Source organism: Chaetodon auriga, chromosome 12 (assembly GCF_051107435.1).
Source record: "Chaetodon auriga isolate fChaAug3 chromosome 12, fChaAug3.hap1, whole genome shotgun sequence".
In the NCBI taxonomy this organism is placed as follows: domain Eukaryota; kingdom Metazoa; phylum Chordata; class Actinopteri; order Chaetodontiformes; family Chaetodontidae; genus Chaetodon; species Chaetodon auriga.
In genome coordinates this window covers 18,880,165-18,907,836 of record NC_135085.1, presented here as the reverse complement: position 1 = coordinate 18,907,836, position 27,672 = coordinate 18,880,165, and the positions used below count along the sequence as shown (strand labels likewise).

Below are 27,672 nucleotides of genomic sequence, written 5' to 3'. Positions count from 1 at the left end.
TGAATATATGTTTTGAGATTTTTCCATGGAGTCTTACACGTCTGTCCTGTCTGAGCGTCACACATCAGCACTACAGATTAGCAGTAATCTGTAATCCTCAACACACGTTTTTAATGGAACAAACTTAACATTACTCATACTAAACTTATGAAGTTTAAAAAGTAAAATTTTACATCAGTATTTTATTATTGTAGTTGGTTGAGGTGGAGTCAGTTCAACTACTTTATTACTGTAGGTAGTTTTGTCCAGCGGCTCCCATCCTCGGGGTCTGTCCTGCTATAAGTCTGATGATTATTTATTGTGTTTTCTAAACTTTTTGAGAGATAATGATTAATTTTAGCACTTTGGGCTTTAAACTTTTTTTTTCTTTTGTAATGAAAACATCTCAGAAGTTTTGGGGGCGATGTTTTGCATTTTTTGCTGCCACCAAAGGGGAGTGTGGGGTGAGGGGCATTCAGCTGTTTGCAATCTGCATTTTCACCACTAGATGCCACTAAATCCCACATGCTGGTCCTTCAGTCTTCAGTCGTATTGTTACGGTTTAGTATGCTGGTGAGTCCCTGTTCAGCAGACAGTTACAGCTGATATCCAGCTTGATTTTAAATGACGATGAGTCGCTCCATCTGCACAGAGAATTTCAGCTTCCTTCTTCTGGGCAGAGGTCTGCAGTCCAAAGGTGGACAACAAGGAGAGAAAAATAGTTTTATCCCTCAGATGAACAAGTTGTAGCAGCATTGCACAGATGCTGTGGAAGCCATGTTTATCTATTTATCTGTTTTTCTTTACCTGAATTTCACCTTGTTTGTTCTTGTGGTTGTTTAGTGTTTTCTTATAGTTATTTTTTCTCTTTTTAAGTGATGGCCTACAGGTACCAGTATATTAACCTGAACTTTGTATTTTCTAAACTGATCATATGAAATCTTATTATGAAATGTAACTAAAGGTGTCAGACAGATGTAGTGGAGTAAAAAGTACAGTATCAGAGTGGAAAAAAACATGGAGATAAATAAAGCATCAAAGTAACTCACAATTTTGTCTTAATTAATGCATTTATTGAACAATCTCAACCAGTTTTTGTAATTGAAAATCATGTTTAAAATCCACAAATTATGCAGCATGTCTGCAGAAAATGATTTAATGCATATGAGATGTGCTCTTGATCAATGAGGAGAGGAGTGCTCAGGTCCTGAGGTTAGCAGTCAATTTCAGTTCCTCTGTTTAAGAGAGAGAGAGCATAATTCACACCTCCTGTGCCCAGTGGCATCCGCATCTTCAGCAATGAGCAAATTCAGATGTTGAAATGTCTATAGTCATTTTTCCAGCATGTCAATTTTAAAATGAAGCCTCTGGAGGAACATATTGTAAGTCAGACCGAGGACAAGCTTAAAGTAAAGCCAGTTTACCCTTAAAGGTCCATGAGCTCCTGGTTTTGGCCAATATTTCTTCTTCCATTTGATCATTCTCACTCCTTCATCTCCAGTTTGTGTCTATAATAAAATGAGATTAAAAAAATGTATTATTGTGCACAGAAAACTACCTTTTTCTATTGTTTCACCATACAGTATACTGAAATTGTTATCCCTGAATTAATAAAATAATTCCTGCAAATGTGTTTTGTGGCTCTTGCTGAGCAGCATGTTTGACATTTTACAACTAGCAAACTGAGCAAACATGTGAATCAAAGATCTTACACATCAAGACACGCTCCTCGCAGTCAGGGAGCAGTGGATCTCCTTACCTGACCCAGACGCAGTTGTTGATTGCCATATCTTCCCTGAGCGGCTGCATCGGTGGACGTGAAGGCCGTGATGAGCAGGAAAGCCTGCAGACACAACAGGACCAGCAGCACACTTTTGTCCATGGCTGATGAACTGAAGAGTCTGAAACAGCTGTGAAACCCGCAGGTCTTAATGTACTCACTGCTAACCAGTCACTTCTCTGTAAACAAACAGGAAACAACAAGACAGTTCCTGTGCTCACATCAAGAAGTCACTGGCTTGAATGTTTTAAATGCTGTGAACAGCACAAACCAAATTCCTCTCACTGACAAAAGCAGAAATTACAGAAATCTCCTCATAACAAGATATTACACAGAGAACACGAGAAAAGATGTCATTTTTTTGGTAATCTGCATGAACTGACTCTTTAAGATGATGTTTTTGTTGTGTGCAAATTCAGCTGCTGGATGTTCGTTAGAGAAGTTGTGTCTATACTGTGTGTTCAGATTTAACACCGAGTGAATGTTAGGGGTGGCGTGATGGCATGCAAAGTCAATGGAAAGACAGAGAGACACGAATTGGCCTGCATGAAATGAAACGAAAAACATGTTTCCAGGGATCTGCAGTGAGGACACACTGCTGCTCGGTGCTGGAGCGTGTGAGCTTGCTCATCAGCAGATGAGGAACTTGCACTTCTACCAATAATTTATATAACGTTCTTCCAAATAGCTCTTTGTTTGTTTGTTGTTTGTGTCTGTAAACCTGGAGTACAGGGACACAGACCAGAGGGATCACAGGGATGTTGTCTTCACAGCGAGTAAAGACTAAACTTTCACTGGCACACAGCTGCGTTGCTTATTTATGGTTCTATGGGAAGAAAAGAGGAGGAAGCAGCTCCACATTCAAGAAATGCCAGGAGATAAATGTAGCTATAGTTCATTACTCCATCTCTCTTTCACACAAACAAACAAACAAATAAACAAACACTGACACAGCTGGAAAAGCACAGGTGTGAACAGTAAAATCATCGAGGACTGCAACTGCCAATTATTGTCATTGTAGATTATTGTTTGTCAATAAAATATAAAAAAATAGTAAAGAAAATGCACCAGTGACTGAGTGGGTGGCCTCATTAAATCAAAGGAAAACATCTTATTTTATTTTACTGACAGCCGCCCTCAGCCCACACATTGACATCACCTTCATCTGTTTGTCATTTCAGCCTCTGTAATGCTCCACCTGTCCACTAGTTGCCCTCAGTGAGTTTCCTGCCCCTGTCAGTCACCCGCCTGCCTCCTCGCGCACCTGCACACCTGCTCCTTGTTATCCAATCAGCCCGCTGCCCGCAGCTCTCCATCATTGGCCTGGTTTACCTGCCTGTGAACTGAGTCACCGAGTAAACTGAATTTTATCATTTTATCGCATCATGCATGTGAGTCCTACCCAGACACATTTTTTTCCAGTTTTTTACGGACTTGACTGTGAGACAGTGACAGATGGAAAACAAGATGTAGCTCCAAAATTAAATTATTACGCATAAACGAAGAAATTAGCCGTATTTTGTAATTAATCTTACAATCACCTCTAGAATGCGTCTTTTTATGAGGTATAATCAGTTTTTTCTCTCTCTTAAAGTAAAACTTGTTTACGCAAACATCCCTTACCTATCGGCTAAATTCGTGTCCAGCAGAGAAACCCTGGAGGTTGATCCTGATCTTTCTTGATCCTGATTTTCTCTCAGAAACCGGGACTGGCTGCGCGGATCAGACCTGCAGTGAAACTTCTCCTCAGTCTCTGACACAGAGGGGAAAAAGGGTTTTCAAAGCGCGTCTTTTGGAGACTTTTTTTTTGTCACTTTGTGTTTGAACAGATTTTTGGCGACAGCGCGCGCGTAATTGACGCGAGGATAAACGGATTTTAAAAGGGTTTTTTTCCCCGTTTGTGCGACTGCGAAGGTGCACCGGTGGTCAGTGTGACAGCGCGAGGCCAACACAGGAGATCGGTGAGTTTCTTTAAAATTGATTTAGTGGGTTTTAGAACAATATTTAACATAAAAAGCACAAAACCTGTTTTTTCAGTTGATACTTGTGTGGATCGCTGACAGCAGACTGCACACATGACTTGTGCCTGTGATCACTGATGAGGAGAGTCGCCTTTATTTCTGGTGTTTATTCCAATATGGAGAAATAGCTCACAAGATCTAAAGCTTAAAAAGCTGGAAAAAGTCCTTGAAAGTACTATGTAGGCAGTACCATGAGTATTTAACAACTCTCTACTTTTGGCCAGTGGAACAAACCTTCTCAAACCTCCATCCTCACAGATTCACTGCAGACACCTGATCTGCTGTCGTGGTGGCTTCAGTCATAGAAAACTGGGCCTCCACTTCATGTCTGACTGAGAGAGATTTCCTCCTCAGGAATGCTAATGCAGAATCAACCAAATCCTGCTCGGCGTTAATACCCCTGATTTACTTGTGTAAGTGGCTCATAGGACGTCAAATTAGTTTGAGGTGCTTATAGAAGCAGTTCTGTACTCTAAAATGTCAACCAGGAGAGAGTGTGTGTGTGTGTGTGTGTGTGTGTGTGTGTATGAGCTGCCAGGTCAAATGCATAAAGTACAGTTAAAAGTGTTCATTGGACTGATGTGGATCACTCACTGTCACTCAGATGCAGGACGGCTTTTGGCGTTTGCTACTGATGCCACAGAAAACGAGCATATACAGCAGTGAAATACAGAGTTTCTTGAAGGTCGTAGTTCATCAGTGGTGTTTAAATTCAGCTGCCAGTTTATTAGGCACACCTAAAACTAAAGCAGTCCAACACAAGAGTCCTGCAATGAATTCTGCCTTCTTGTTGAGGCTGTTTTGGAGAGGTGTTGATTCAACCGCGTGATCACTTTAGAGGACGTAGTTGGTTACGCTGTCGGACAACTTAGTCTATTTAGTCCCTCAGTGATTTTAAATGGCGTGGGCGAAATAATAGAATGGTCTTCCAAAATGATCACAAAGGCCTCTCTAAAACAGTTTCAGTAAAAAAGAAAATTATAACCTTCATGAAAGGAGGACTGACAGTATTTCATGGCTGTTGTCTGCATTAGTTTTAGCCTGGTGTCGCTAATAAACAGGTAGTTTTTTTTTAGAGTTATAAATGCTGTCAGAGTCAGAGTAACGTTTGGGTTACAAGACAAGAGAGAGAGTCTGAAAAAATGCAGCAATAACAACAACAATCAATACAAAATAATAGTTTTCTCTTCTTACCAAAAGAGGAGAAAACAGGGTGCAGATGGAGAAGCTAGAAACCAGCTGACACCCCCTCACATCCACAGCTGGTAACATGACAACTAACATAAAGAAAAGCTGAGGGGTAAAATGCCTCGTACACCTGATAGCGCCACCTCTAGGCAGGTGAAATCTCCACCTCAAGTTTATTTATGGAACATTTTATCAGTCTGATGTCTTCTATCTTTACAACACTCCTTTAGTTCAGGGCAGCGGCGTCACTGTTATGTCCTGCCCTGTTTTGTGTTGTACTTTCTTAACAAATCTGTATTTATCTCTTCCTTTTTAGATGGTAAGAACAAGCTAACTGGTCAGAGGGGTCGAGTGGCAGCGATGGGCCGTAAATTGGATCTGTCGGGACTAACGGACAACGAGGCGGAGCACGTGCTGCAGGTGGTGCAGAGGGACATGAGGCTACGCAAGAAGGAAGAGGAGCGCCTCAGGTCAGTTCTGACGGCCTCTGAGGTGAATGTTTGTCAGGTTTGAGCCCCAAAGAGCCAACAGCTCAATCACCGGTGTGCCCTGTCGAAAGGAGCCAGACTCCAGAGTTTAGTTCACTACATTACGTCCATTTTCAGAGTGACTCATTTCCCTTTGGATGACTCGGTAGCAGAACCACTGTGTAGGAGAAACAAGTAAAAGTCCTGCATTCAAAGCCATTATTGATATTTTATTTTGTTTAAAGCTGCTCTAATCAATATTTTAAATGAACAGTGGATGAAATGACTCCATTCAACATGAGATCATCTCTGTCACGTCCTGCAGAGTTTGCATTCAGGACATTTTTAGACCTTTTCATGTTTGCTATCCAGCCTCTGTGCTCTGAGGTGCGTCCTCTAAACTCCGGACAGGAAGTGACCTCCCTTTCCTGTTGTACTCAGAACGGTTTCCTCAAACCTTCGGCCCTGCCTTCAGAGCACAAACACAATATGTATGAACACACACAGACGAATAACAAGCGAACTGGGTGGGCTTGAACAGAGTCTCTGTGAGGGAACTGCTAATCTGAACATGACAAGGGGCTACAAGACAAAAAGTGTAGGAGCCACTGGTTTAATCTTTGATAATGTGCTATATTTTATAAGCTCATAGTGTGTTTTTTATGGGAAATCTTGAACCTGAATGGTAACTTGTAGCTGTACTTGTCAGTATTTTAGTCAATGTCCTGAGTTACTGTCCTCCGCTGTGTGAATTTAACTGAGTCGGGTTACGCTTGTTTTTTGAGGGTTTCTGGTTAAATTTCCATGTGACTGTGGCTGAAGCGATTAAGCGGTGATCTTTCGGCTTTGTCTGACATGAAGTGTGGCGAGCTCGGTGCTCACTTACAGCTTATCTTGTCGTGTACTGCGCCGTCATGACCAGACTTGTGCTGACATTTGGTTCAAAGGAGGGCACTTTTCAACACGTTCATGCTGATTTCTTCGCTTGCGAAGAAGCCACAAAGCCCTATTCAACCTGCTGAAAGATGTCAAACGCATTCACGCCGTCGCCCTTCTGGTGCAGAAGTTCATCGGCCGACACGATCACGTACCGTCATCAGGCATCACATCAAATCCCTCATGTCACGCAGGTCGTGCTCTGCCTCCTCAGTCCTCTAGTTGTTAAATGGGCTTTGACTTAATGCATCCTGATTTTCAATTTCTGCACCGACACCCCCCCCCCCCCGAGATGTAATCCAGGAGTCTCACTGACTGTCTGAGTGATAGACGGGACTATAGGAAAGCATTCTGTGTGAGTTGAGGTTCAGAAAGGAAAACAGATGAGTGATGGACACAGTGTTGAATTTCGCTGCTGTTTCTTGTGGCTCTGGTTGCACAAGAGAGCCTCTCAGAGCCGATCTCTGCTGGGCCTGATCACGTGAGGGTGTAGGTGAGAGATGACTGAAATGCGGTGCAGCTTTAAACCTGCCCTGCCTTCTTCTCTAACTGTTGCAACAGTGTGATCACTTCAGATCACAACACGTTCTTCAAAAAAGGGAAGAAACAGCTCAGGGTGACATTATCACGATTCATGTCAGTTATTATAACAGCCAGGCTCGACTCACGCCGATACTAATCACACCTGTTTAGTGCCCGTATTATAATCTGTATTCATGGTTTGAAGTAATCCTTTTGTAATCCTGTTTAAATTGTGAAGAATGAACAATAATTAGGTCTGATAATCTCTGAAATGAGGCAAAGCTTAGTAGTTACATGTATAGGAATGTATATGCATGTATTTACATAGATTTTATGAACACACACACACACACACACACACACACACACTGCTTTATGTGAATAATGTAGCACAGTTTGCCTGTAGATAGATAGTCCTTTGTATCCATCAGTGATGGAAGAAGTACTCTTAAACAGGACCAGGTGACCTTCTATATTTTGCAGTATAGCACAGTTTTTAAATCTGGCGTCTGTGGCGACTTTCCTGCACCTCAGCAGCAAGTTGTTAGGTTGAGGAAATATCAGCTGCTCTGGCTGAGTATGAATTTGCTTTGAAATGTAGTGATACTGATGTGGCACAAATATCACACCGTGTTTTCCCTGTTAAGTCTTCCAGCAGAATAACACGTTCTGAGGAAGAAGCCACAGGAGCTGGTTCACTGCCACCACACCTGATGATTTGCGGATTGCTGGCATGTGTTTCCTGTTGTGCCGCCCACACACGAACACACACACACACACACACACACACAGTTTGGCACCTCCGGAGTGCGCACACACATGCAGAGCCTTAGCCTGGATGTAATCCTGGCTGATTGGGAGAGAAAGTCTGTGAGTCTGAGAAAGTGAAGTTGTGTTCAGTGTTAGTGTTGTGAGACAGAAAGAGACGTGGTTTGATGTGTCTGCTGAATCCTCTGGAATTAATTCTCCACATATTACTCATCTATTGAAGTGGGAATCTCCAAGATGCCATTCCTGGTTGATTTGGCACCACCTGTGGTTACTGGTGGTAACAGCAAATGTAGTTTAATACTACATTAACCAATAACTGGCTTTTTTCCATCATTGTATGAGCAACGCTGATCTGATTTTTTTTTTTTACTGCAGACAGCGAGCGTGAGTCTGCAGACAGCGAGCGTGAGTCTGCAGACAGCGTGAGTCTGCAGACAGCGTGAGTCTGCAGACAGCGAGCGTGAGTCTGCAGACAGCGTGAGTCTGCAGACAGCGTGAGTCTGCAGACAGCGAGCGTGAGTCTGCAGACAGCGTGAGTCTGCAGACAGGAGGGCACAGTGAAGGAGAAAAGCCTTGGTTACCTTGCTGAGAGGTTGGAGGTGTACAGCCGGCAGTTCTTCACCTAACAGCTCACTGTGGCAGCTCCTTCTTGTTCCGTTACTCATTTCTGTTACAGTATTCAGATGAGTCCTTGAAAAATTTGGAGAAAGACTTCACCAACAGACAAACCCACTGTAACCACTTTTCAAAGGATCAAAACCTGAGGTGAACGTAATAGGATTCGACCCGATCTCTTAAAAAGAGGTGAAAGGGTGGATGTCCGGCCAAAACAAACTTTAGTCACGAGTCGTCTCATTCATGCAAGAGATTCCTTTCATCAACACAAAGTTATTGTCTTGACTCAAATAACTAGAACTCAACAGTGACTAGTTACGATTGTCAAGATCAAACTGTAGTCAGAGGCTAAACCAAACTCTCTACTGTTCGAAAGCAGCACAGCAGCTATATTTTGATACCACATTTTATACAGAAAAACAAGTATCCGTTCACACGAATGCAAGCACACATTAGTGGATGTCACATCATCTTATCGCCAAGAAACAGACTTTTTCTGAGGATTATTGCAGCTGACACAGCTCGAGCCTCTCCTTGTTTGTTCTGGTTTTATGCCTTGAAGCGACGAAGCTCCTTTAGACGAGGGTGTGTGAGAGCAGAGCTGCACCACAGATACTGTACAGAGTGAGCTGAACATTTATGTTTCATGTCTCCTGAATTCTCAGATGAAAGACGGCAAGATGATGAAAGGTTGTGGTTGAATCGTCCGCTGTTCGCTTCTTAGCTGCGGTTTTGTCCTGCTGAGTCAGACGTCTGTTTACAGCAGATACTACTGTGTGCATGTACATGTCTGCATGTTGCTCTCCTGCGTCGCATCTTGCTGTGAATATCTTACTGTGTGTGTGCGTGTGGTGGTCTGCCTCAGAGTTATTTATACCGTCCAGTGAGCTTCAGTAATGGAGTGCGCTGCTGTAGTGAGAGGCCAGTCGTCTCTCTGTCAGACGGGCATCTGAGGGACACTGTTAAATTTTTATAGTGTGGAGTTACAGAAGTGTGGCCTGAAGGTTGGCGCTGTCAGAGCTGCCTCTCTTCAGAACCTTTTCTTACACTGCTTTTTGGACAGAACAGGGTATTTGAAGACGTCAACTTAAGGAAATTGTGAGGATAAATTTTCACTGTTTTTTGACCTTTTATAGACGATGCATTGATCAATAAGGAAAAAAATCAGCAGGTTAGGCGATGAAAACGATCATTAACTGAAGCCCTAATAGTGTGTTATTTAGTCATTTTGTCATTCTTCAGTATTTCTAGATTCTTTTAAAGCCACACTGAGGTTTTTTCACTGGTTTCCACTTTTCTCTGCATGTACAATTCTTTATACGTCAAACTTATTTTTCCACAAACCAAACAGTAAACGCCAATTCACTTCAAAACAGCCAATGTCAACCATGTCAAGAAGTGGGTTTGGGGAACGGAGGACTAAAGTTTTTGCCTGACATTTTGAATTCTAAAACTGAAGTCAACCCTCAGCGGCTCTTTTTTTTCCTGCCTCCGTCCTCTTGTTGTCAGACTCTATCAGTCTCCAGCAGTAATCACCTATAAATGATTCAGTCATGGCTGATGCTCCTGCAGCCCTGACGTGAAAATAAAATCCCTAAATACTATCCCTAAACCCAGCAGTAACACCTGACAACTTAAAAGAATGTAAAATGATCATTGTGCACCTGTCAAGTTAACATGACTGAAATCCATTTCACTGTCCACACACACACAAAGACAACACCTGCGTGCTTATTGGTACATTCATGCAGCATTTCTTGCTTCATTTAAATAAGTTACTTACTTACTTACTTATTTACTTACTTACCTACCCGCTGACGTATTGAGCTGCACAGTGCGAGCGATGCTAACACCACAGTCTCTGTCGCCTTGCTCTTCTCATGCTCGGCACATTAGCTGCTCGACCACAAAAATCATTGTGATTGGCTGCTCCACTGGAACAAGCATCGCGGTGATTTGTTGTTGCGCGCTTCAAGCAGATGATGATCGGTGCGCTCACGGACAGTCGGGGAGAAGTGCTGCCTTCGCCTTGTTACGCTCTGTGTCCGTCTGAACCTACATCACAGGAAGCAAAGACAAAAAGTTATGGTGTGGCCTGAGAGCGTCAGACTCATGGACCTGTCTCAGTGTGTGACAGCTGGCAGTTGGTCCAAATACAGAATTTACACTGTTGGCCTTCACCCACACCTTCCTCACCCACCACATTAGAGCAGAGCTTAAGGGAGAAATTAATGAATTAGAGCATAACCACAACTCCTGTGATACTACTAGGATACTATTACATACTATTACTGTGCCTCTCTGCTCGCTACAACCCACAAAATAAGTTTTTATAGAGCAAAACAAAATAAAGTAACCATGGCTGGCTTAGATGCTGATGTTCAAGATCACGTGATTTGATTTAAAGGTGCAGAACAGCCGCGTCTTGCTGCTGTCTCAAAGGTCAAGAATGAACTGTGAAGCTCAAACTCATGCAGATGAATATTAATATGACCAAAAGCACCAGAACAGCTACTAAAGGTACGCTTTGGTCAGACTATTTTCTAAAGCAATAATGAATGTTTTTCTATGATACCACGGGGAGACGTATAGACTGAAAAGCTGCTGCTGCTGTCGAGGAAACACACTGATGTATTATTCATTATATCTTCCTCCTTTAACCTTTACTCGAGCACAGCAGGCGGCGTTTAAATGAATGTGAAACCATAAATGCTCTGCTTAAATATTCTATCTGACATTTATGGATGAGAATTTGCCTTTTTACCACATTTCAGCACTTTGGATTTAATAGTGTACATCAGAGGAGAAATCGCTGCTCTTTTCAATCATCATTTACCTTCAGTGATGTTTAGAAAATGATGAAGTGACCGGCTTTGGAAAACCACTTTAATATATGCACCATTTTCATTAAAAGGATGCAGAGGATCAGTGTGACTGGCTGTGTGTTTACGTGCACTCTGTCCTCACTGTAATAATCTCCCTATTTGACTCATGATTGCTGCTTTATCCACACAGGAAGTATATCATCCCCGTCTCATCCCTCTCACTTTCACACACAGACCCAGACTTCCCTCATTTTGTACAACTCTCTCTCTCTCACACACACACACACACATTCCTGGTTTCACTATCTTTCCCCCCCTAAGCATCCCTCCCCCCTCCTCCCCACAGTGAACTGAAGCAGGAGCTGGACGAGGAGGGCAGTCGCTGCCTCCTGCTGTCACGGCAGAGTTGCTTCAACCAGCGCTGCTGCATCCGCTGCTGCTCGCCCTTCACCTTCCTGCTCAACCCCAAGCGCCAGTGCCGCGACTGCCACTACAACGTCTGCAAGGCCTGCCGGGTCTACAACAAGCGGGACAAAGCCTGGCTCTGCTCCGCCTGCCAGAAGAGCAGGTAAGGTCGGCTGTGGTAGTAGCGCTGGTAGTGCAGTGATTCAGATGGTGTGTGTGTGTGTGTACAAGTACATGAGGCTAAGTTAAGGATGAGAGGCTGACAGTGACGTCAAAGGTTATTAAGGTCTTAACTCTGCTGCTGGAGAGATGGATTTAGCACTTATTACACACAACATAGTCACTAAGATACAGAACAGGATGAAGTCTGCCACCGGCTGAAATATTTGTACTCAGTCGAACAAAACGCGGCAGAGAGACAGAGGCTTAACCAGGCTGTGGTGTTGGAGGATGTGAAGCTACAAATAATGTATGTACAAAGGCAATTTTCTCCCTTTCTTTTACTGGAAATGGTCTTTTCATGCAGCCTCTGTTGCATGTTGCAGAAAGCCTTTAATGCACCACTCAGAGAAAAGGTTTGCTGTGTTTCTGTATTGCTGTAGCTCAGGTATGTTTGTTTCATGATTTCAGAAAAATGGCGAGTTTAGAACGAATGAACTCGGCAAAAACAGCTGGATACATCGGAAAATGTGCTGTGATTAAGATTCTTTGTGTTTGTGAAAAGTTGACATTTGGATAGCCTGGTGTTTCCTTCTATGTTTCTTAAGACTTTGCTTTGGTAGAAAAGAACCAGCCCACACGACGTCATCCAAATTCGTCTGAAGGCCAAAGTGTTTGTAGTCATCTGAGCGCTAAAAGCGGCCGTCATGGAGAATCGTTCAAATAACACTTTAAGACAGTTTCTCCTGGAGGGCCTTCGTGGTGTTGCACTCATTTGTGCAGTTGTACAGTGTGGCAGAAGTAACTGTGTACAGAATGGAAAAGAGATCCTGGTCAGCATTTTCCCTGCGTGACGTTGGCGTGTCTGGTGGATTGTTGGTGGGAGGGTGTTTCAGGTGAGACCAGCAGTTTGGTTCAAGCTTACTGACACCTTTATTGCCAAGAAATCCTTTGAAACAACCACAACCAACCATGGGGGGAAATGTAGAATATCATTATTTATCCAAGTACAACACTGTATACGCATTATACAATACTGTAGACTACAAGTATTGCAAGTCCTGAAGTCTGTTCTATATATTGACGGGATCATGGGAGGCTGCAGATATCCCAGCAGGCATTGGACAAGAAGGAGGGTGCAGTCACTGACAGCTTTCAGGAGACATCGCAGACTGTAGGAGATACCTAAAGACGGGTCACACTTGGAGACTGTGTGTGTCACCTCCACCTCCTGTCAAACACACTCACTGTACACACACTCACTCAGCAGCACACCGAACAGATGGTAACTCATTAAACATGCTGACATGAATATCTCTGCAGTGCCCAACAGCTGTCATTCCTTAACATTCAATTACATCCCGCTTCATTTTAATCTGTTGAAACTTGGAGATGAGACATAAATCTGTCATACATGCATTAGACCGACATGAAAACCCTCTTTGATGTTACATCCTTGGTAGCAAAATGACCAAAGTGCATCCCCCATGTTAAGCGGGGGGCTTGTGTAGTTGGTCTATGGCTGTGATCATGGCTCTGAGTTGTGAACATGTCAGCAAACCTTTCTTATCTACACATCCAGCCATCATGGAGCAACATTAGAATTTATCTGAAGCTGTGTGTCTGTGAATGTTCTCTCTCTTTTAGCTCTGTTTTTGGTCTCTACCAGCTCCTGCGCAGAGTAACTGGCTCTATTTTGGCTAAATGCTCCACTATGTTCACCAGCTAATCGCTAAGTTTGTCTGCTGTTTGGTGCTGTGAAGCATCATCAAGCTTCCCCTGGTCATTTGATACACTTTTACTAAAATATTGGTTGTAACCCCTTTAAACTATCTTTGAAATTTCTCTGACGACGTGGAGTTTTGATTGTAGAAAGATTAAACAGTAATCTAATGGCCATGTTCATTGCTGTCTGCTATGGTACGGCTGGGTTTCCATACACACACTGGCGCTAATCTTCCAGTCAGAAAACCCTTGAATCATTGCAGAAGAAGAGGTGCAACAAGATGATGTGAATACAGAAAAAACCTATACCTGTGGGGCACTCTGTATTTTACTACGTCTGTTTACTACATTTTACATATTTTACACCAAAATAAAGAAGCTGACTTAATAATTATCATGTGCTGTAATAACAGTTATGTCTCATATCCTGCATTCTTTTTCACTGCCATGATAATCCACAGACTAACTCGCAAATGTTTCTAGGAAATTCAAGATCAGTTGCAGCAGCTTAATGTTCAGACATGTATCATCAGCATATGAAATCACCACCAAATCAAAGTCTGCTGCTTTTGATGTTAATGTTTGTGTCAGTTCAGTTTTGTTTACTTCGTGATATATTGATTTGAAAAAAGTTGTAAAAGGATCAGAATGCGATGCGTGTTGATTAAATTAGTGTTTGTATGTCTCTCTCTCAGGCTGTTGAAGACACAGTCGCTGGAGTGGTTCTACACAAATGTGAAGAGGCGCTTCAAGAGGTTTGGCAGCGCCAAAGTGCTGAAGACTCTTTACAGGAAGCACCTGCTGGAGCACAGTGCGCTTTCAGAGCTTACTGGTAAAACACTCTGTTCATCAGTGATGAGGCTAAAACCTGTTTCTGTCCACTTCAAACCCGCACCGCTATGTTTCCGTGCATCTGTGTGATTTTTGCGGTTTCATATCTCAAAGCGGTGTCGAACAGGAGGTCAGGAGGAGAGTGAAACGGGATTAAACTCTTGCTTGGCTTTGATCTCACATAACTTCAGCAGATTACTCTCACTGCTCCAGACTCCAGACGCTGGCAACAGAGGCGTAATGCTGTCAGGTTGTCCGTCTCTATGTCCCATTCGTGTTTGCGGCTTGTTGTGCTGCCCACAAGAGCCCAAAGCATCAGTTCATGCAGACCTGAATCAGAATCAGGTTGATTGCTAAGTTGATTTTCACATTATCACAATTTATCGTTTCATATGTCCATTATATTTTAATTTGCCATGCAAGTTATTCTTGACCTCAGAAATGGTAGTTAAATCTTCCCTCAAAGTTTCCTTGTTTTCAGTTTAAACCTGTTTATATTCCACGGATGGCGGTGAATATCAGCTTTGGTATCTTAATTTATGAAAAACCTTCAGGAGATTCAGATCCGTCATTATGTTTCACGCAGTTATGATGCTGATGTTATTATGACGTCACAAAGTACAGTCCAGATTTAGGAGAAAGCTGTTTCAGTCACGTCCTTCACTGTATCCAGACATAATGTTTCTTTCAGCAGTCTGATACAGCTTAATGTGAAGAGCGTAGCACAAATACAGCCGAGGTTATAGGAGCTTTGCTGGAGCCAGTCATGCTGAAAATGTGCTCATAGTACTATACAGCGCTATGAAGAAGACCCGGCAGCATATGGTCCAGCCTGTTCGTGTAGCCGGGCACAGAGTGGAGGAGTGCATCTCCGGGCCATTAGTTCAGAGTCTCTGATCTGATTGAACAGACAAGGGATTTCAGAGAATTATGAGTGTTTTGTGGAGGAGAGGTCGCTGGCTGCAGAGCTGTAACCCTCGTGGGAGGACGACTGACGTGGGCTGGGCACCATCAGGCCACCACTCAGCGCCTCAATCCGGTTAACGTAGCTCTGTTTTCATTTTCCACTCACGCATGCGCTATATCATACATTTTAATTTGTTTATGAATGACCCGCGCTGGAAATTCAGCAGTGTTTATTCCGCTGCCAAGTCCAATCTGCATAGTCTGACTCATGGAGGACCCTGCGAATGCTTACTTTGCATAAGAACAATGCGAGCTGCATGAATAGCACCAGAATTAATAGAGCTCACATTTGGAAACTAATAGCTGTGTGTAGGGGCATCATGCTGCATGAGATTTGTGCAGCAGTGAAACATTTCCCCCTCAAGCCACAGCTCAGCAACACATCCTCCTCTGAAGAGTAAAGCAAAATAACAAGTGAGGAGCAGAAGAAGGCAAGAGGACGCATCCAGACACAGTGAACACTTCTTACTTTACATGCAGTGTAACAGTCAGAGGTCAAAACGACGCGATCGTCAGTGAAAAATCCTAAATAGATTTTGTTTATTTTACCGTTGTCTATTCTCCTTTTATTTTCAATGTAGATAAAAGAAACTTGCGTCAACAACTCAGTGAGTAACATAAACACGAGACGAAGAGCCCACAGCCGTCCCAGCAGCTCTGTGACACCGTGTGTAGTCACAGCTGTGAGCTAACTGCTAACGTCAGCATGCTAACATGCTCACGGTGGCAAATATTTAACTGATTTAATGTTTGCAACATTTACCATCTTAGTTTAGCATGTCAGCATGCTAACATTTGCTAATTAGCACTAAGTACTAAGTGAATGTCATTAGTTCTGCAGCTACTTGGTCATAAACTACTGGACAAATAAAACATTTGATCTGATGATTGACATTAGATGAAAAGTCAGAAAAATTACTCCAGATTATCCCGAATGTCTCGAACAACGTTGATGGATCCAACAGCTGTTGAACCACATACAGTGATCATACTTATTATCAGCCTCATGGAGCCTGTGGGGTAACTGTGACCTTAAGCTGCTGCATCAGAGGCAACTGTGTGGCCATGAGTCGTTTTCATGTCCATGTGCTGCGGCCAAATGTGTCCTGACTCACTCAATGTTAAAACACAGATGTCTGCGCACAAACACATCTACTGGTGCTCACAGCAACACAACCCATGCTCCGAAATACACGGAGGATCCTGGTTTGATCAGCGCAGGATGTCTCAGTGAACTCATGCCTATAGGGTTTTTATCAGTGGTGGGAGTAGAGTGCTGTCAGCATTTAAAAAATAATCTACAGTTCATACCACTTGGTTTAAGTCCTATTCGCCCCTTAAAATGATTGGAAGTGACCCTGTGTACTGCGCTGCACCTCTGAACCGGCCCCTGCTGCACACAGATCAGGTCGCCTGGTAATACCACACGCGAGGCTGCTCTAATGCACTTACATAACCACAAATGGCTGCATTGTTGCATGAATATTTACACGACGTGAAAAGAGCCCGGGGCTCAGAATCGGAAGGAGAAACTATGGACAGTATGACTGAGCTCTGCTGCTCTGTCATCAACTCCACGTTCATCTCAAACCTCCTGAAGATCCTGAACGTCCTGAACTTTCCTTCTTCACAGCACTGTCTTAAATCTGTTAATCATTAAATGTCTTGTTGCTTTGGGTTGAATTTTGGAATTACTTTTCCTACTGAAAATGGTTTATCTTCTATCTGTCTTTTCATGTATATGTCAACATCTGTGCATGTGTGTGTTTGTGTGTGTGTGTGTGTGTGTGTGTGTGTGTGTGTGTGCAGAGGGCAGCGCCTACGAGGAGAGTATCTGCAATGAGGGCAGCGTCTGTGGGAGCGACTCAACCTTCTACAGACAAACTGAAGGTGCAGACTTATTTTCTGATTTCACTGATGCTTGTTTATACTGTCCACTTGTTTTTATGGGGTAGATTGACTCTCAACAGGGAGCATTCACTCACTGTGTGGTTCCCACCTGAGTTGTGCTGATTTGTTGAGGAAGAGTCATGCAGTCACAGAATCACCTGACATGTTTTGACAAAAGTTAACGGTTTAGGAAATATTTGCTTTCTTGCTGAGAGTTACATCACAAGATCGATGCTGCAGCCAGGAGACGGTTAGCTTAGCTTAGCATGAAGACTGGAAACAAGGCTGGCCTGGCCTCTGTGTGAAGGTGATGAAATCTGCCTCTCAAGCCCTTTCATTTGGGTTTTTTGTATTAATCGAGATACAACATTAGTGAACTTTAGAGGTGCTGTTAGGTTTTGTAACGTTTGCATGCTTTGTGCTAAGCTAACCAGCTGCTGGCTCCATCTTCATATTTAATGGCCAGATGTGAGCGAGCGCAGTGATCTAAAATAAATGAAAAAGCATATTTTTGGCACAAGTTCCTGCTGGGGACTGGGCTTACTGAGGTAAATGAAATACTGGAGTCATCATAAGACCCTTCCATGTCGGTTTACATCAAATCATTTCATCAAATTACCACCAAATGTTTGCCACGCGGTGAACCTGCCACCTTCAGGGCGCGGGGGCGGTTGCTGGTATTTACTCATCTGGTAATTCAGGCGAGTGCTTGATTCTGTCTCCACAGGAAAGTCACCATAACTGACCCACTGAGGCCACATTATCCAGTTCAAGGTTATTTCAGGGTCATCTCTAATCCTGCCACGAATCCATAACCTCGTATTTGTTCCCAGCTGCCATGAATGTACTGCTTTACACCGCAGAGAGATAAATGGTGAAATGATGCTGATCGTGGTTGTGTTTAAGTCAGTTGTGCTGCCTCTGTCCCGCTCTGCCCTCACCTCTCCTCACTCTCCCAGTTCACTGCACTAACAGGATAAGTGACTGCAAACATGAATGAAAAGCTGCAGCAGGCTGATGGTCGTGTCTGTCTGTAGAGCCTCGCTAACAGGATGAAGCAGTGAAAACACATGGCTTGAAAACCGAATTAAAGGGAAAAGGATGCGATTCCTCCCTCCTGAGTGAATGCTGTTTTTGCTTTGAGTTTGAAGGATCGTTCAGGTAATAACAAGCGATTGTTGTGTTTCTTTGTATTCAGAGCACAGCATGGCAGACACGCTCACTGTGGCCTTGCGGGTGGCAGAGGAGGCCATAGACGAGGCCATTTCCAAGGCTGAGTTCGACACCGCCAGTCAGGTTGTTCACGCTGTTCACATCTTATAAGTAGTCTGTCGTTATACATTTACTGCTGGGCTGCTTTTGTACACACACACACACTCCTAAAAACTGCTGTCTATTTTGTTTTCGTTGACATTTAATTCACAACAGTGCACTGAAATTACCTTTTTCTGCATGTTACTGTTTCCTGGTCTGTAATCGATGTATTTTGATAAATATCCGACACAGTCCTTCCATCAAGCTCCTCTTTAATCTGACTTGTCTGCTTTTTCTCTTTGAGTCAGATTATGGAAAAGCATTACGATTATGCTTCAGTCTAAATGACAGTTTAATGCCACATTATCTGACAATGTCAGTGCTATTGTTAGGCCAACAAAAAATACTTTTACTTCACAATTTAAGGTCACCGTTCACAACAAGGAGGAACAGAGTTCATTTAAATTGATGAAGCTGTATTTTCTCTTATCTCCTGTGTTCTTCATAAAGTACATAAGCCTTTTGTTTATCAGCCTGAAAACATCACTGATGAGAAACGTTCTACAAAACATTAAGTTTGCTGAGGATCAGACATACTTTGTCTCCTTAGTTGTAGAAGGTTAATGTAACATGTTAACATCCTACATGAGGGTGACTTTGACCCATGGATGAATTTCTGAACAGGGCTAACGGCACAGGGAGCCAAGGGGTCAAAGGGCTCGAGGGCCCCTGTTTGAGCTGACAGAGTTCAGTTTAAAGCTGCGATGTTCTGATGGTTGAATGATTGTCTGTTTCAGAACAGCAGGACAGCTCTGCTTTAAGGAAATATCTGCTTCCTCCTAGGCTTTCTCTGATGGTTTCCTAAAATATTTAGCATGCTAACTACAAAGAGACACGAAACAGCTACACAAAGTGCAAAGTGACCACAAGGAGACACAAAACAGTTATAAAGAGATACAAACTCTCAGTTATTATAAAGAGACATTAAATGACTACAAAGTAATGTAATGTGTTCCACCGGGTGTCCACAACAATTCCTCAAATATTAATAGCACCAAAACTGTCTGTCAGTTAAATCCCAAAGTACATTTCTGGATCTGCAGCCACTTTCTAAAATGCTGCTGTATGTTAGAAAAGATTTACTCACTAATCTGTTGAAGTATCCCAAAGCATTTGAACTGGGTACGGCAAATACATATATTTAGAGCATATGTTTAGAGGAGTAATCAGCTTAGCGTGTGTATTTGTGTGTGTGCGTGGAGCTGAATGGCTTTCTTATTTGTGTGTTTGTTTGTTTTCCAGGAGAAGCAGAATGAGGCACACTATCTGCGGGAGCACAGAGGAGAGCTCATTGAGGAACTGGCCAAAACCATTGTGCAGAAAGTACCGACAAATAATACATTTTGCTGTCATGAAACGCTCACTGTGTACAGTAACAGATGTTTTATAGCGTGCAATTGTGTTGGTTTACTGTGTATGAAAAACCGTTGTGTACTGCTCAGATGTAAATCAGCGAGGGGGTCTCAGCAGCTGTTCTGCTAATTGTGTCTCTGTCTCTCTTAGATTATTAGTAGGAGGAAGACTTTGGCTGAGATGAGGGCAGAATATGACCAGGACTGGCCGCTCGAACACAACACTGACCTTCATCATCATCATCATCATCATCATCAGTCTGCCTGTGATCAAGCCTCCAGCTCCCTCAAACAGCAAGCAGGCCTCTGGGTAAAAGAAACACATCGCAGTCACGATAATCACAGTTTTACAGTGGCAGAAAGTAACACTGACTGAAGTGATGAACCTTTGTGTTTTATTAAAGATTAAAGCAGCAGTTCCCAAACTCTTTGGCTTGAATTTAATTAACTGTTAGAGGCCCAAACTGGTAAAATTACCCAGTATTCCACTTAAAAATGAGAGAATACTTCAAATATAGATACAAATACAACCCCTCAGATTCATAATATGAAATAAAAACCTGATAATGTATACGCTGATGTATCACTCACAGTACTCATTTTCCTGCAGAATGAGTACTTTTACTGTATGTACATTGTACTGATACTTCTTTAGTAGTTTTTACTTACACAGAAAGGATGGTGTGCGTCTTCTCATCTGTGTGGTGACATACGCTGACCTCTGCTGGTTAAACACCAGAAGAGGTGAACACGACAGTTTCAGTCATTGTGTTTGTCTTTCGTGTCTTCTCAGAGGTCACACTCTGCCTTCTCCCTGCTGGACAACGACCCTCCAGGTCTGATACAAGACTCTCCACAGGCGTTAAAGAAGGAAGGAGGAGGGTCAGCTTTGTCGACCTGGAAGAGTGTGGACCGGCTCGACAACGCTGGTAAGATCTTGTTGCTCACTGCTTCAGCTTCTTGAACCCACCAGTCCTCATCGGTCTTCTAGGTTTTGTCAGGCCAGGATCGTCACCTTTGAGGATCAAAAATACTCAGTGTCTTAACATTCTTTATACTCCCCTTCTTTAGGGTAGCTATATATGTGATAATGAGGGGTTAAACACAATCTGATGAAATATTAGTGATTTGTTATTGATATAATAATCAATGTCAGCTAACACCTGCCTCCACTGTGTTTGTTTTTGTTTATGTTGCTGTACTTTGTGTGGTATGCTTGTTTGGCATATGGGCTCTGCTCCTCTGCATGATATCTGTGTGTTTGTGTGTGTGTGTGTGTGCGCGCGTGTGTGCATGCTTGCATACCGAGGTGTGTCCTCAGTGCTGAAGAGCCCAGACGGGAACTGGATTGCCCTGCAGAGCGCCCAGCTGTCGCGCCCCAGCCTGCTGACCAAAAGGAAGAGCCTGGTCTACAGTGCCTTGGAGAGGGAGTCTGGAGTGGTGTCCGCCTACGAACGCATGGGCTCTGACACCGAAACCAAACCCGAGCCCGACGGTTCCTGGGGCGCCGTCCTCCAGGAGATCCACAGGAAGATGACGGACTCTAACTTCAACCTGCAGGACACGTGCGACAGGACCCCGTCCCCGCTGATGGGCAGCAGAGATCATCTGTTTTCAGACTCTGAGGGGAACTGGAAGCCCAATAAACCTCTGCTGGCTCTTTTTAAGAAGAAGGTTCCCGCAGAGATCAGACGACCTTCATCATCCCGCAGGACCAGCATCATCGATGTGAACTTTAATGTGGAGGGAGCAAGAGAGGACGAGGAGAGCGAGGTGGCTGCAGGGCCGCAGGTGGAAACAGTGAGGACAGCTGAGACGGAAAGGAGGAGCGAGAAAGAGTCTGCAGCCTCTTCTGTGCTGGTAAGAAATAAATCACATGAAACTACAAACTGATGAGATGAGCTGTGATGATCCACTGCAGATATACTCCAGTAGACTTTATATAACCACATGAAGCTGCCAAATCTGGAACCATAACATGTTAGATTTCATGTAAATGCCTGCATTACATTTTTTCTCTCTAATACTCAAAAAAAAAAAGAAATGAAAATAGCTGTTAAGCAGCCTTAAATTATTTCTAAACTCATAATAAAAACACCTGCCCTCTTATCCTCTGTCATTGGTGTTAATGGGGTGGACAAAATATTAGAAACACCTTCCAGTTAAACATTATACAATTCAATGGCACAAACAACATCCTCAAAAATGACCATAAAGTTGGATCAGCACGTCTCTGAATGAGCTTCACCTGAAGGTCGTCATTGCAGCTTAGCTTCCTGATTATTGGCAGGTGAGAGTATAATCAATTTTCCTCTGTGCAGTTGAAATCCCACCTGACTTCCATAAAGATAACTACGTTAATGAAGGGCTATATTGCCAAATACCCAAATATAAGACACTGAATCGACGGTAATTATGAGCATTAGGAGAAATCGTACTTGATTCATCCCTCAAATTAACATTTATTTAAATATCTGTCATTTCTTACGTTCACAGGATTGCAGTAAAAAAGACAACCATCTCTCTGATGCTGTGACCCCTGACACTTTGACCTCTGGGGCCACGACCCCTGAACCTTTTGACCTTGAGAGTGACATCACTGGACACGGAGCCAATCAGATGGACGAGGAGCTCACGTTTAAACTGCAACGGCTGGCAGGCCGCGCTTCTGGGTCCTCCACTGGAGAAGAAGTCATAGACGGAGGCAGAGATGGTGGTGATGGACAGAGCGGGGACATGAGACCAGGAAGCAAGGACGGAGATGAAGAAGATGAGAAGCTGTGGAGGATGGAGACTGACTGGGACGAAGGAAGAACAGAGAATGAGGAGGAGGAGAATGAGGAGGAGGGGGAGGAGGAGGAGAATGAGGAGGAGGGGGAGGAGGGGGAGGAGGAGGAGAATGAGGAGGAGGGGGAGGAGGAGGAGAATGAAGTTGATGAAGAGATGAAAAACAGACTATACAGGCTCGTCGCGCAGTCCAGACTCACCTACTTCTCGTCCACTGATGACGAGCTCGACAAAGTTGGCCAGAGTGAAGGAGAATGGGAGGGAGACGAGGACGAAGATGTGGAGGAGGAAAGTAAGGAGCAGAAGGAGGAAAAGACAGACAGACTTACTTATAAACTCTGTCAGCTGGAAAAAGAAGTCAGGGCGAACCAGTTCTCCTCCACAGAGGATGAGCTGGACAGAGTTGGTGTCATGGATGAAGAGAAGACCGGAGAGGAGGAGGAGGAGGAGGAGGAGCTGGCGGTGAAAGTGTGCAGGTTAGCAGACCAAGTCAACGTCACCCAGTTTTCCTCCACAGAGGATGAGTTAGACAGAGCAGGCAGAGGTGAAGAGGGGGACGAGGCGATAGACGAAGAGACGCTGTGGACACTGCAGGCAGAGAGAGCCGTTCAGGCCGCTCAGCTGCGCGATTTGTCCAGTCTAGTCAGCGCTGCTCAGTTTTCTTCCACTGAGGATCAGCTGGACAGAAATGAAGAGAACGAGGAAGACAATGAGGGAGGAACCGAGAGCAGCGTGTGGGTGGAGAGGAGAGAATCGCTCGGAGATTTGGATGTGAAAATGTTTGATTTAAGGGATGAAATTGAGGAGAGAAAGAAGGAGAGCTGTGATGAAAAAGTGACAACTGAGAATGTTTTGGATGGTCAGACAAAACAAGAGGTAGAGGACTGCATGGAGGAGAGCGTAACAGGAGAGACTGAGGGTGAGAGGATGGTAAAGGGGCATGTGTGTGAAGAGCAAGTAGATTTGAAAGAGGATGAAGATGCAAAAGAGTCAGAGGAAAGACCGGAGGTGGAGGCGCAGAGAGCGGAGGAGATAATAGCCTTTCATGAGACAAAAGTCCAACACGAGAATCAGCCAGAGGCGAAGTGGCCCGAAAAGAAGGAGGCAGGAGAGAGACGGGAAGAGGAAAGGATGAGAGAAAGCAAAGAGAGTCAGGAGACATGGGAGGCAGCAGCAGACAGCGATGAGGAAGAAGCAGAATTTGACAGAATAATCAGCAGCATGTTGATGATGACTTTGGAGGACATGCAGGGAGCGACCTTAACGGATGAAGCTGCAGGAAATGGGAGAATAAACAGAGAGGAAGAGGAAGTAGAGACAGATGAGAGTGGAAAAATAATGAGAGAAAGTGGATTTGAGGACAGCAACGTTAATGCACAAAGCACAAACGCATCAGAGGAGACCGCAAGTGCAACAGAGTCAGAAAGTGGAGGCGACAACGTGATGCCAGAGTCGGCTGTGAAGGAAAGAGCAGGAGAAGATGTAACTCCGCAAACTGGAGGAGGTGTTTCCAGAAGGAGGGAGAGTGGAGGTGCAGCAGGTGGAAATGAAAACAAGCAGCAGGAAAACGTCACAGATCCGGTGGAAGATGACGAACAAGAGGACAGAAGAGGAAAAGACACAAGTGAGCGGCTAATGATGGAGACAGAGGCTGCAGAGGAAGTCTGTGACAGCAAAGAAACCAAAGAAGAAGACAGGATGGAGCAGAGCAGCACATCTGGTGATCGACTGTCACCAGAGGAGATTCAGATCGTAAGCACTAAAGCTTTTTATCACACATGTGCAACATGGCTGAAGGTGGCCAACACTGCCTGCGCAGAAACAAAAAGTCAGATATAAAGTCTGTTGTGGTTACAGCATGAGAGCGAACCAACACATTCTTCCTCATAAACAAAAAGTTGAATTAGCAATAAAACGCACCGTTACACATTTCATCACACTCAGAGGCTCTGCTGCCTCAGCCTGACCACCAGCTAATGGTAGCTAATGTTAGCAAACCTAAAGGAAATCTCGCCTGTTAACTAATATTACTGAATCTCTTTGCTGACTTCTTCTTTTCTTGTGGTCCCGTAAACTTTAGAAATCACCATAATCTCTGAGGCTGATGTTGGCTTATTAGCAAAGATAAATGGATGTTGCTTAGATGGTATTATTGGGTCAGTTTTTCAACCACATCTCACATATGAGGATTGGTTTTGGATGTCAGTTGCGGGGCCTCTGAGCTATCAAACTGTCCAGTTAAGGCAAAAAAAATCCCCCCCAAACAAACCCCATCATCCCTTTGCCCCCCAGCTGCCAGGAGCTCCATGAGTAACCCTCCTTATTAACTTTTCTTTACAAAGTTACTAACGACTTCACCACTGACCCTCTGCTTGTCCCTGTCTGTCCTGTGTTTTCTTCTTTGTGCTGTAGGGTAGTGACGTTGAGCTTTACAAAACAATACAGTTTTTATCATCTCTGCTGGAGCAGGTGAGAACCAGCATGCCGATGGCTGCTGATTTAGATGCAGGTGTAATTGTATTTTTTTATTTTTCAGTTTTATATTTTTTTGAGCTTCATTTAAACGTATTTGACTCGTCCCTTTAGCTGAATGAGAGGCTCTCTTTGCTGTAATACTGCTTCTAATCTATGTACTTCATTTGAGTTTTTAGCATCCCAAAAAACAACTGAAGTTACAAAGTTTAAGCCAAGTAACTTTACTAACATAAAGAGTCACATTAGACCCACTTCTTGCAAAATGTCAGTATTAAAGACACTGGCCTATGTTAGACACCTGTCTGTCTGTGTTGCAGAGGTACTCGGCGGTGTCTCTGCGCAGCATCACCACTGAGGTTCTGAAGGTGCTGAACGCCACTGAAGAGCTGCTGCAGGGGGTGGAGGGAGGAGACGACGGCTGTCTCACCACCACCTCCCTGCCCCCCAACACCGACCCCAAGAAACTGGATCAGCAGTTCTCCAGACTGGAGGAGAATGTAAGTTCAGCTTACATGTTGTTTACTGCACGTGGCACTGTTTGATGAAACAGTGTGTGGTATTAGTATACTACAGAGCAGGTCTACATTTTAAGATCACAGCATCTGCATCACTGGGACCAAAGACACAGGACTGACATTAAGTGCAAGTAAAGATTACCCTAAATATGTTTAAGGTACAAAAAGGTGTAAAAGTTCAGTCATGTACAATCTGAAGTATCAAATTTGAAGTTAATGTTGTGCTGAACTGGATGTGCTGCAGGTGTACGTGGCAGCCGGCACGGTGTACAGCCTGGAGGCGGAGCTCAGTGACCTGGAGGAGTGTGCCAGGGGCATCTGCAGCGCCACGTCCGACATGGAGCTGTCGTTCCTGGAGGAGCAGGTAGCATCAGCAGCTGCCAAAGTTCAACAGTCTGAGCTACAGGTGGGCTGAAGCCAGAAATGAAAGATTGGCCTGAAACAGTCACACCAGTCTGATCTCAATCCAACACGTCCTGTATTTGTTTCTGCTCTAGATTTTTGACATCTCAGCCAGAATTGCTGCCTTGAAGAGTGCAGGCCTCAATGTGGACACGCAGTCCCGCGTCACAAAGACCCGGACCATTCCAGTGATGGTGCGGTACACCTGAACTTTAACATGCATGTTATCATGAGAGCGGAAATACCCGAAGTGTGTGAAGCACCTTAAACAGAAATAAAACTAACCCTTACGTCTTGTCGCAGCCTGTCACCCTGGACTCATCAAGACAGCTGAGGAGGCGATTACCTGCACCGCCGGTCAAAGGTGAGTTCATAGTCCTGTCAATGCAGCTTCACACACAGACAGCAAAATGTTTTCCCAAGGATCTAATAGTAAGAAGTGCTGTTTGATGTTTTATTACAGCTCCTCAGATCACGGTGTTATTGGATTACAAATTAATGTGTCGTTTTCTTTCCTCTGCTTTGCTTGATTCACCCTCAGAAGACAAGGAAGCCTGAATCACTGACCCTGGACCTCTGCAGCACCTCCAACACAGCAGTGCCTTGATCCCGTCACTGCAGCCTACAGGCCAGTCTGAAGTGATCTGTTCAGAGACCGTTTGCCTTAATTTCACTTTAAACTGAACACGCCTCAAACAACACAGACACTTGTACTATATGTGTATTTGGTGTAGTTGTGCTGTGCGTCACTGATAACGCAGGAAACTGTTGATTCTTGTGTCGTTTTATTGAAATGTGCAGTAGATCAAACTACTTTATTATTTAGATTGATGACCAACAGTTTTGAAGAGGTATCAGCATACAGGAGCAGGTTAACTCTCAGCTCACTAAAATCACTTCACATTTGAGTTTTAAGATGTTTTTTAGATTTCCAAGAAGTGAGTTAAAACTGATGTCACACAGAATGTGTTCAAAAATATCCTAAAGTTTTAATTATGACACTTTTATAGACTCCACTTTATCATTAGTCGTCCATTTAACTTGCTGATGAATAAAACTCTACTGTAAAGACTGAAAAGACACTAAAATGATCAGCACTGCACTGTTTTAACAGTTATATCATCATCATCTATACAGATTACACATACATGGGAACAATTATAGCATGTTAGAAAAAAAGTGTTGCAAGACTGTATCATATCAAAAATAGACTATTTTTCCATGGTTGTGGATGTTTGTAATGTTGTAGTGTACATATCTGTACAGCAATCGGTAAATAAGCTGTTTTCTGCCTTTATTTTAAGTTCAGAAAATAAAGTAAAAGTCGCAGACATTTGCTTCACTGTTAAACCGTTCTTCTCCGAGACAAACGCTGTGCACCCTGTTTGCCCCGCAGATGAAGGCGGGTGTAATGGTGAGGAATTTAGTCTGTATTTTTGAGATGAGGAAATAACACCCGAATATGACATTCCTCCTTGTGAAGAAGGTGTGGGAACAACACATCACAGCTCTGGAAAGTAACAGCTGTCTTTGAGAGAAATGGTCTGAAAACAAACATTCGGCAGCTCCGCCTCTCGCTCTTTGTGACGCAGCAGTAAACACGAACACGTGACCTGAGCAACGGAAAAACAAGTTTTATCTTCTTTCCCCCGGTTTTGCATTAAGAGTCCAGTGGCTCACCGAGCGAACGCAAACAAAACAAACCCAAAATATTCTGTCGTTACAATCTCCTCACAGAGGTTTGAAC

The 27,672-nt window shown here is 43.7% G+C and overlaps 2 protein-coding genes across 5 annotated transcripts; one reads left to right on the top strand and one right to left on the bottom strand.

Moving 5' to 3' along the window:
* Window positions 1–1,079: 1,079 nt before the first annotated feature.
* On the bottom strand, window positions 1,080–3,975 carry LOC143329298 (uncharacterized). The gene is made up of 5 exons (XM_076745133.1): window positions 3,785–3,975; window positions 3,383–3,512; window positions 1,739–1,889; window positions 1,404–1,487; window positions 1,080–1,214 (listed from the first exon to the last, which is right to left on the bottom strand). Exons 1-5 carry the CDS (start codon window positions 3,834–3,836, stop codon window positions 1,206–1,208), a joined length of 426 nt encoding a protein of 141 aa, XP_076601248.1. The 5' UTR covers window positions 3,837–3,975; the 3' UTR covers window positions 1,080–1,205.
* myripa (myosin VIIA and Rab interacting protein a) lies at window positions 3,459–27,267 on the top strand. Of its 4 annotated transcripts, none has more exons than XM_076745130.1 (17): window positions 3,459–3,720; window positions 5,285–5,438; window positions 11,451–11,672; window positions 14,089–14,225; window positions 17,000–17,080; window positions 18,279–18,376; window positions 19,637–19,717; window positions 19,898–20,056; window positions 20,540–20,675; window positions 21,068–21,606; window positions 22,243–24,285; window positions 24,946–25,002; window positions 25,326–25,505; window positions 25,768–25,929; window positions 26,021–26,119; window positions 26,229–26,289; window positions 26,467–27,267. In XM_076745130.1, exons 2-17 carry the CDS (start codon window positions 5,329–5,331, stop codon window positions 26,481–26,483), a joined length of 4,182 nt encoding a protein of 1,393 aa, XP_076601245.1. In that variant the 5' UTR covers window positions 3,459–3,720; window positions 5,285–5,328; the 3' UTR covers window positions 26,484–27,267. The 4 variants fall into 4 exon arrangements, with proteins under 4 accessions (XP_076601245.1, XP_076601243.1, XP_076601244.1 ...); XM_076745128.1 differs by having other exon boundaries at window positions 3,482–3,720; window positions 21,056–21,606; XM_076745129.1 differs by having other exon boundaries at window positions 3,482–3,720; window positions 21,056–21,606; window positions 26,470–27,252.
* Window positions 27,268–27,672: the final 405 nt, after the last annotated feature.

Coding starts and splice junctions, on each gene's coding strand:
- LOC143329298 (XM_076745133.1), bottom strand. CDS start 3,836: ATGTGTGCAGTCTGCTGTCAGCGATCCACACAAGTATCAACTGAAAAA. Junction 1,890..3,382: donor GACACGAATTTAGCCGATAG/GTAAGGGATGTT, acceptor CGGGTTTCACAG/CTGTTTCAGACTCTTCAGTT. Junction 1,488..1,738: donor AACAACTGCGTCTGGGTCAG/GTAAGGAGATCC, acceptor ATTTTATTATAG/ACACAAACTGGAGATGAAGG.
- myripa (XM_076745128.1), top strand. CDS start 5,329: ATGGGCCGTAAATTGGATCTGTCGGGACTAACGGACAACGAGGCGGAG. Junction 11,673..14,088: donor TCCGCCTGCCAGAAGAGCAG/GTAAGGTCGGCT, acceptor TCTCTCTCTCAG/GCTGTTGAAGACACAGTCGC. Junction 18,377..19,636: donor AGTTCGACACCGCCAGTCAG/GTTGTTCACGCT, acceptor TTTGTTTTCCAG/GAGAAGCAGAATGAGGCACA.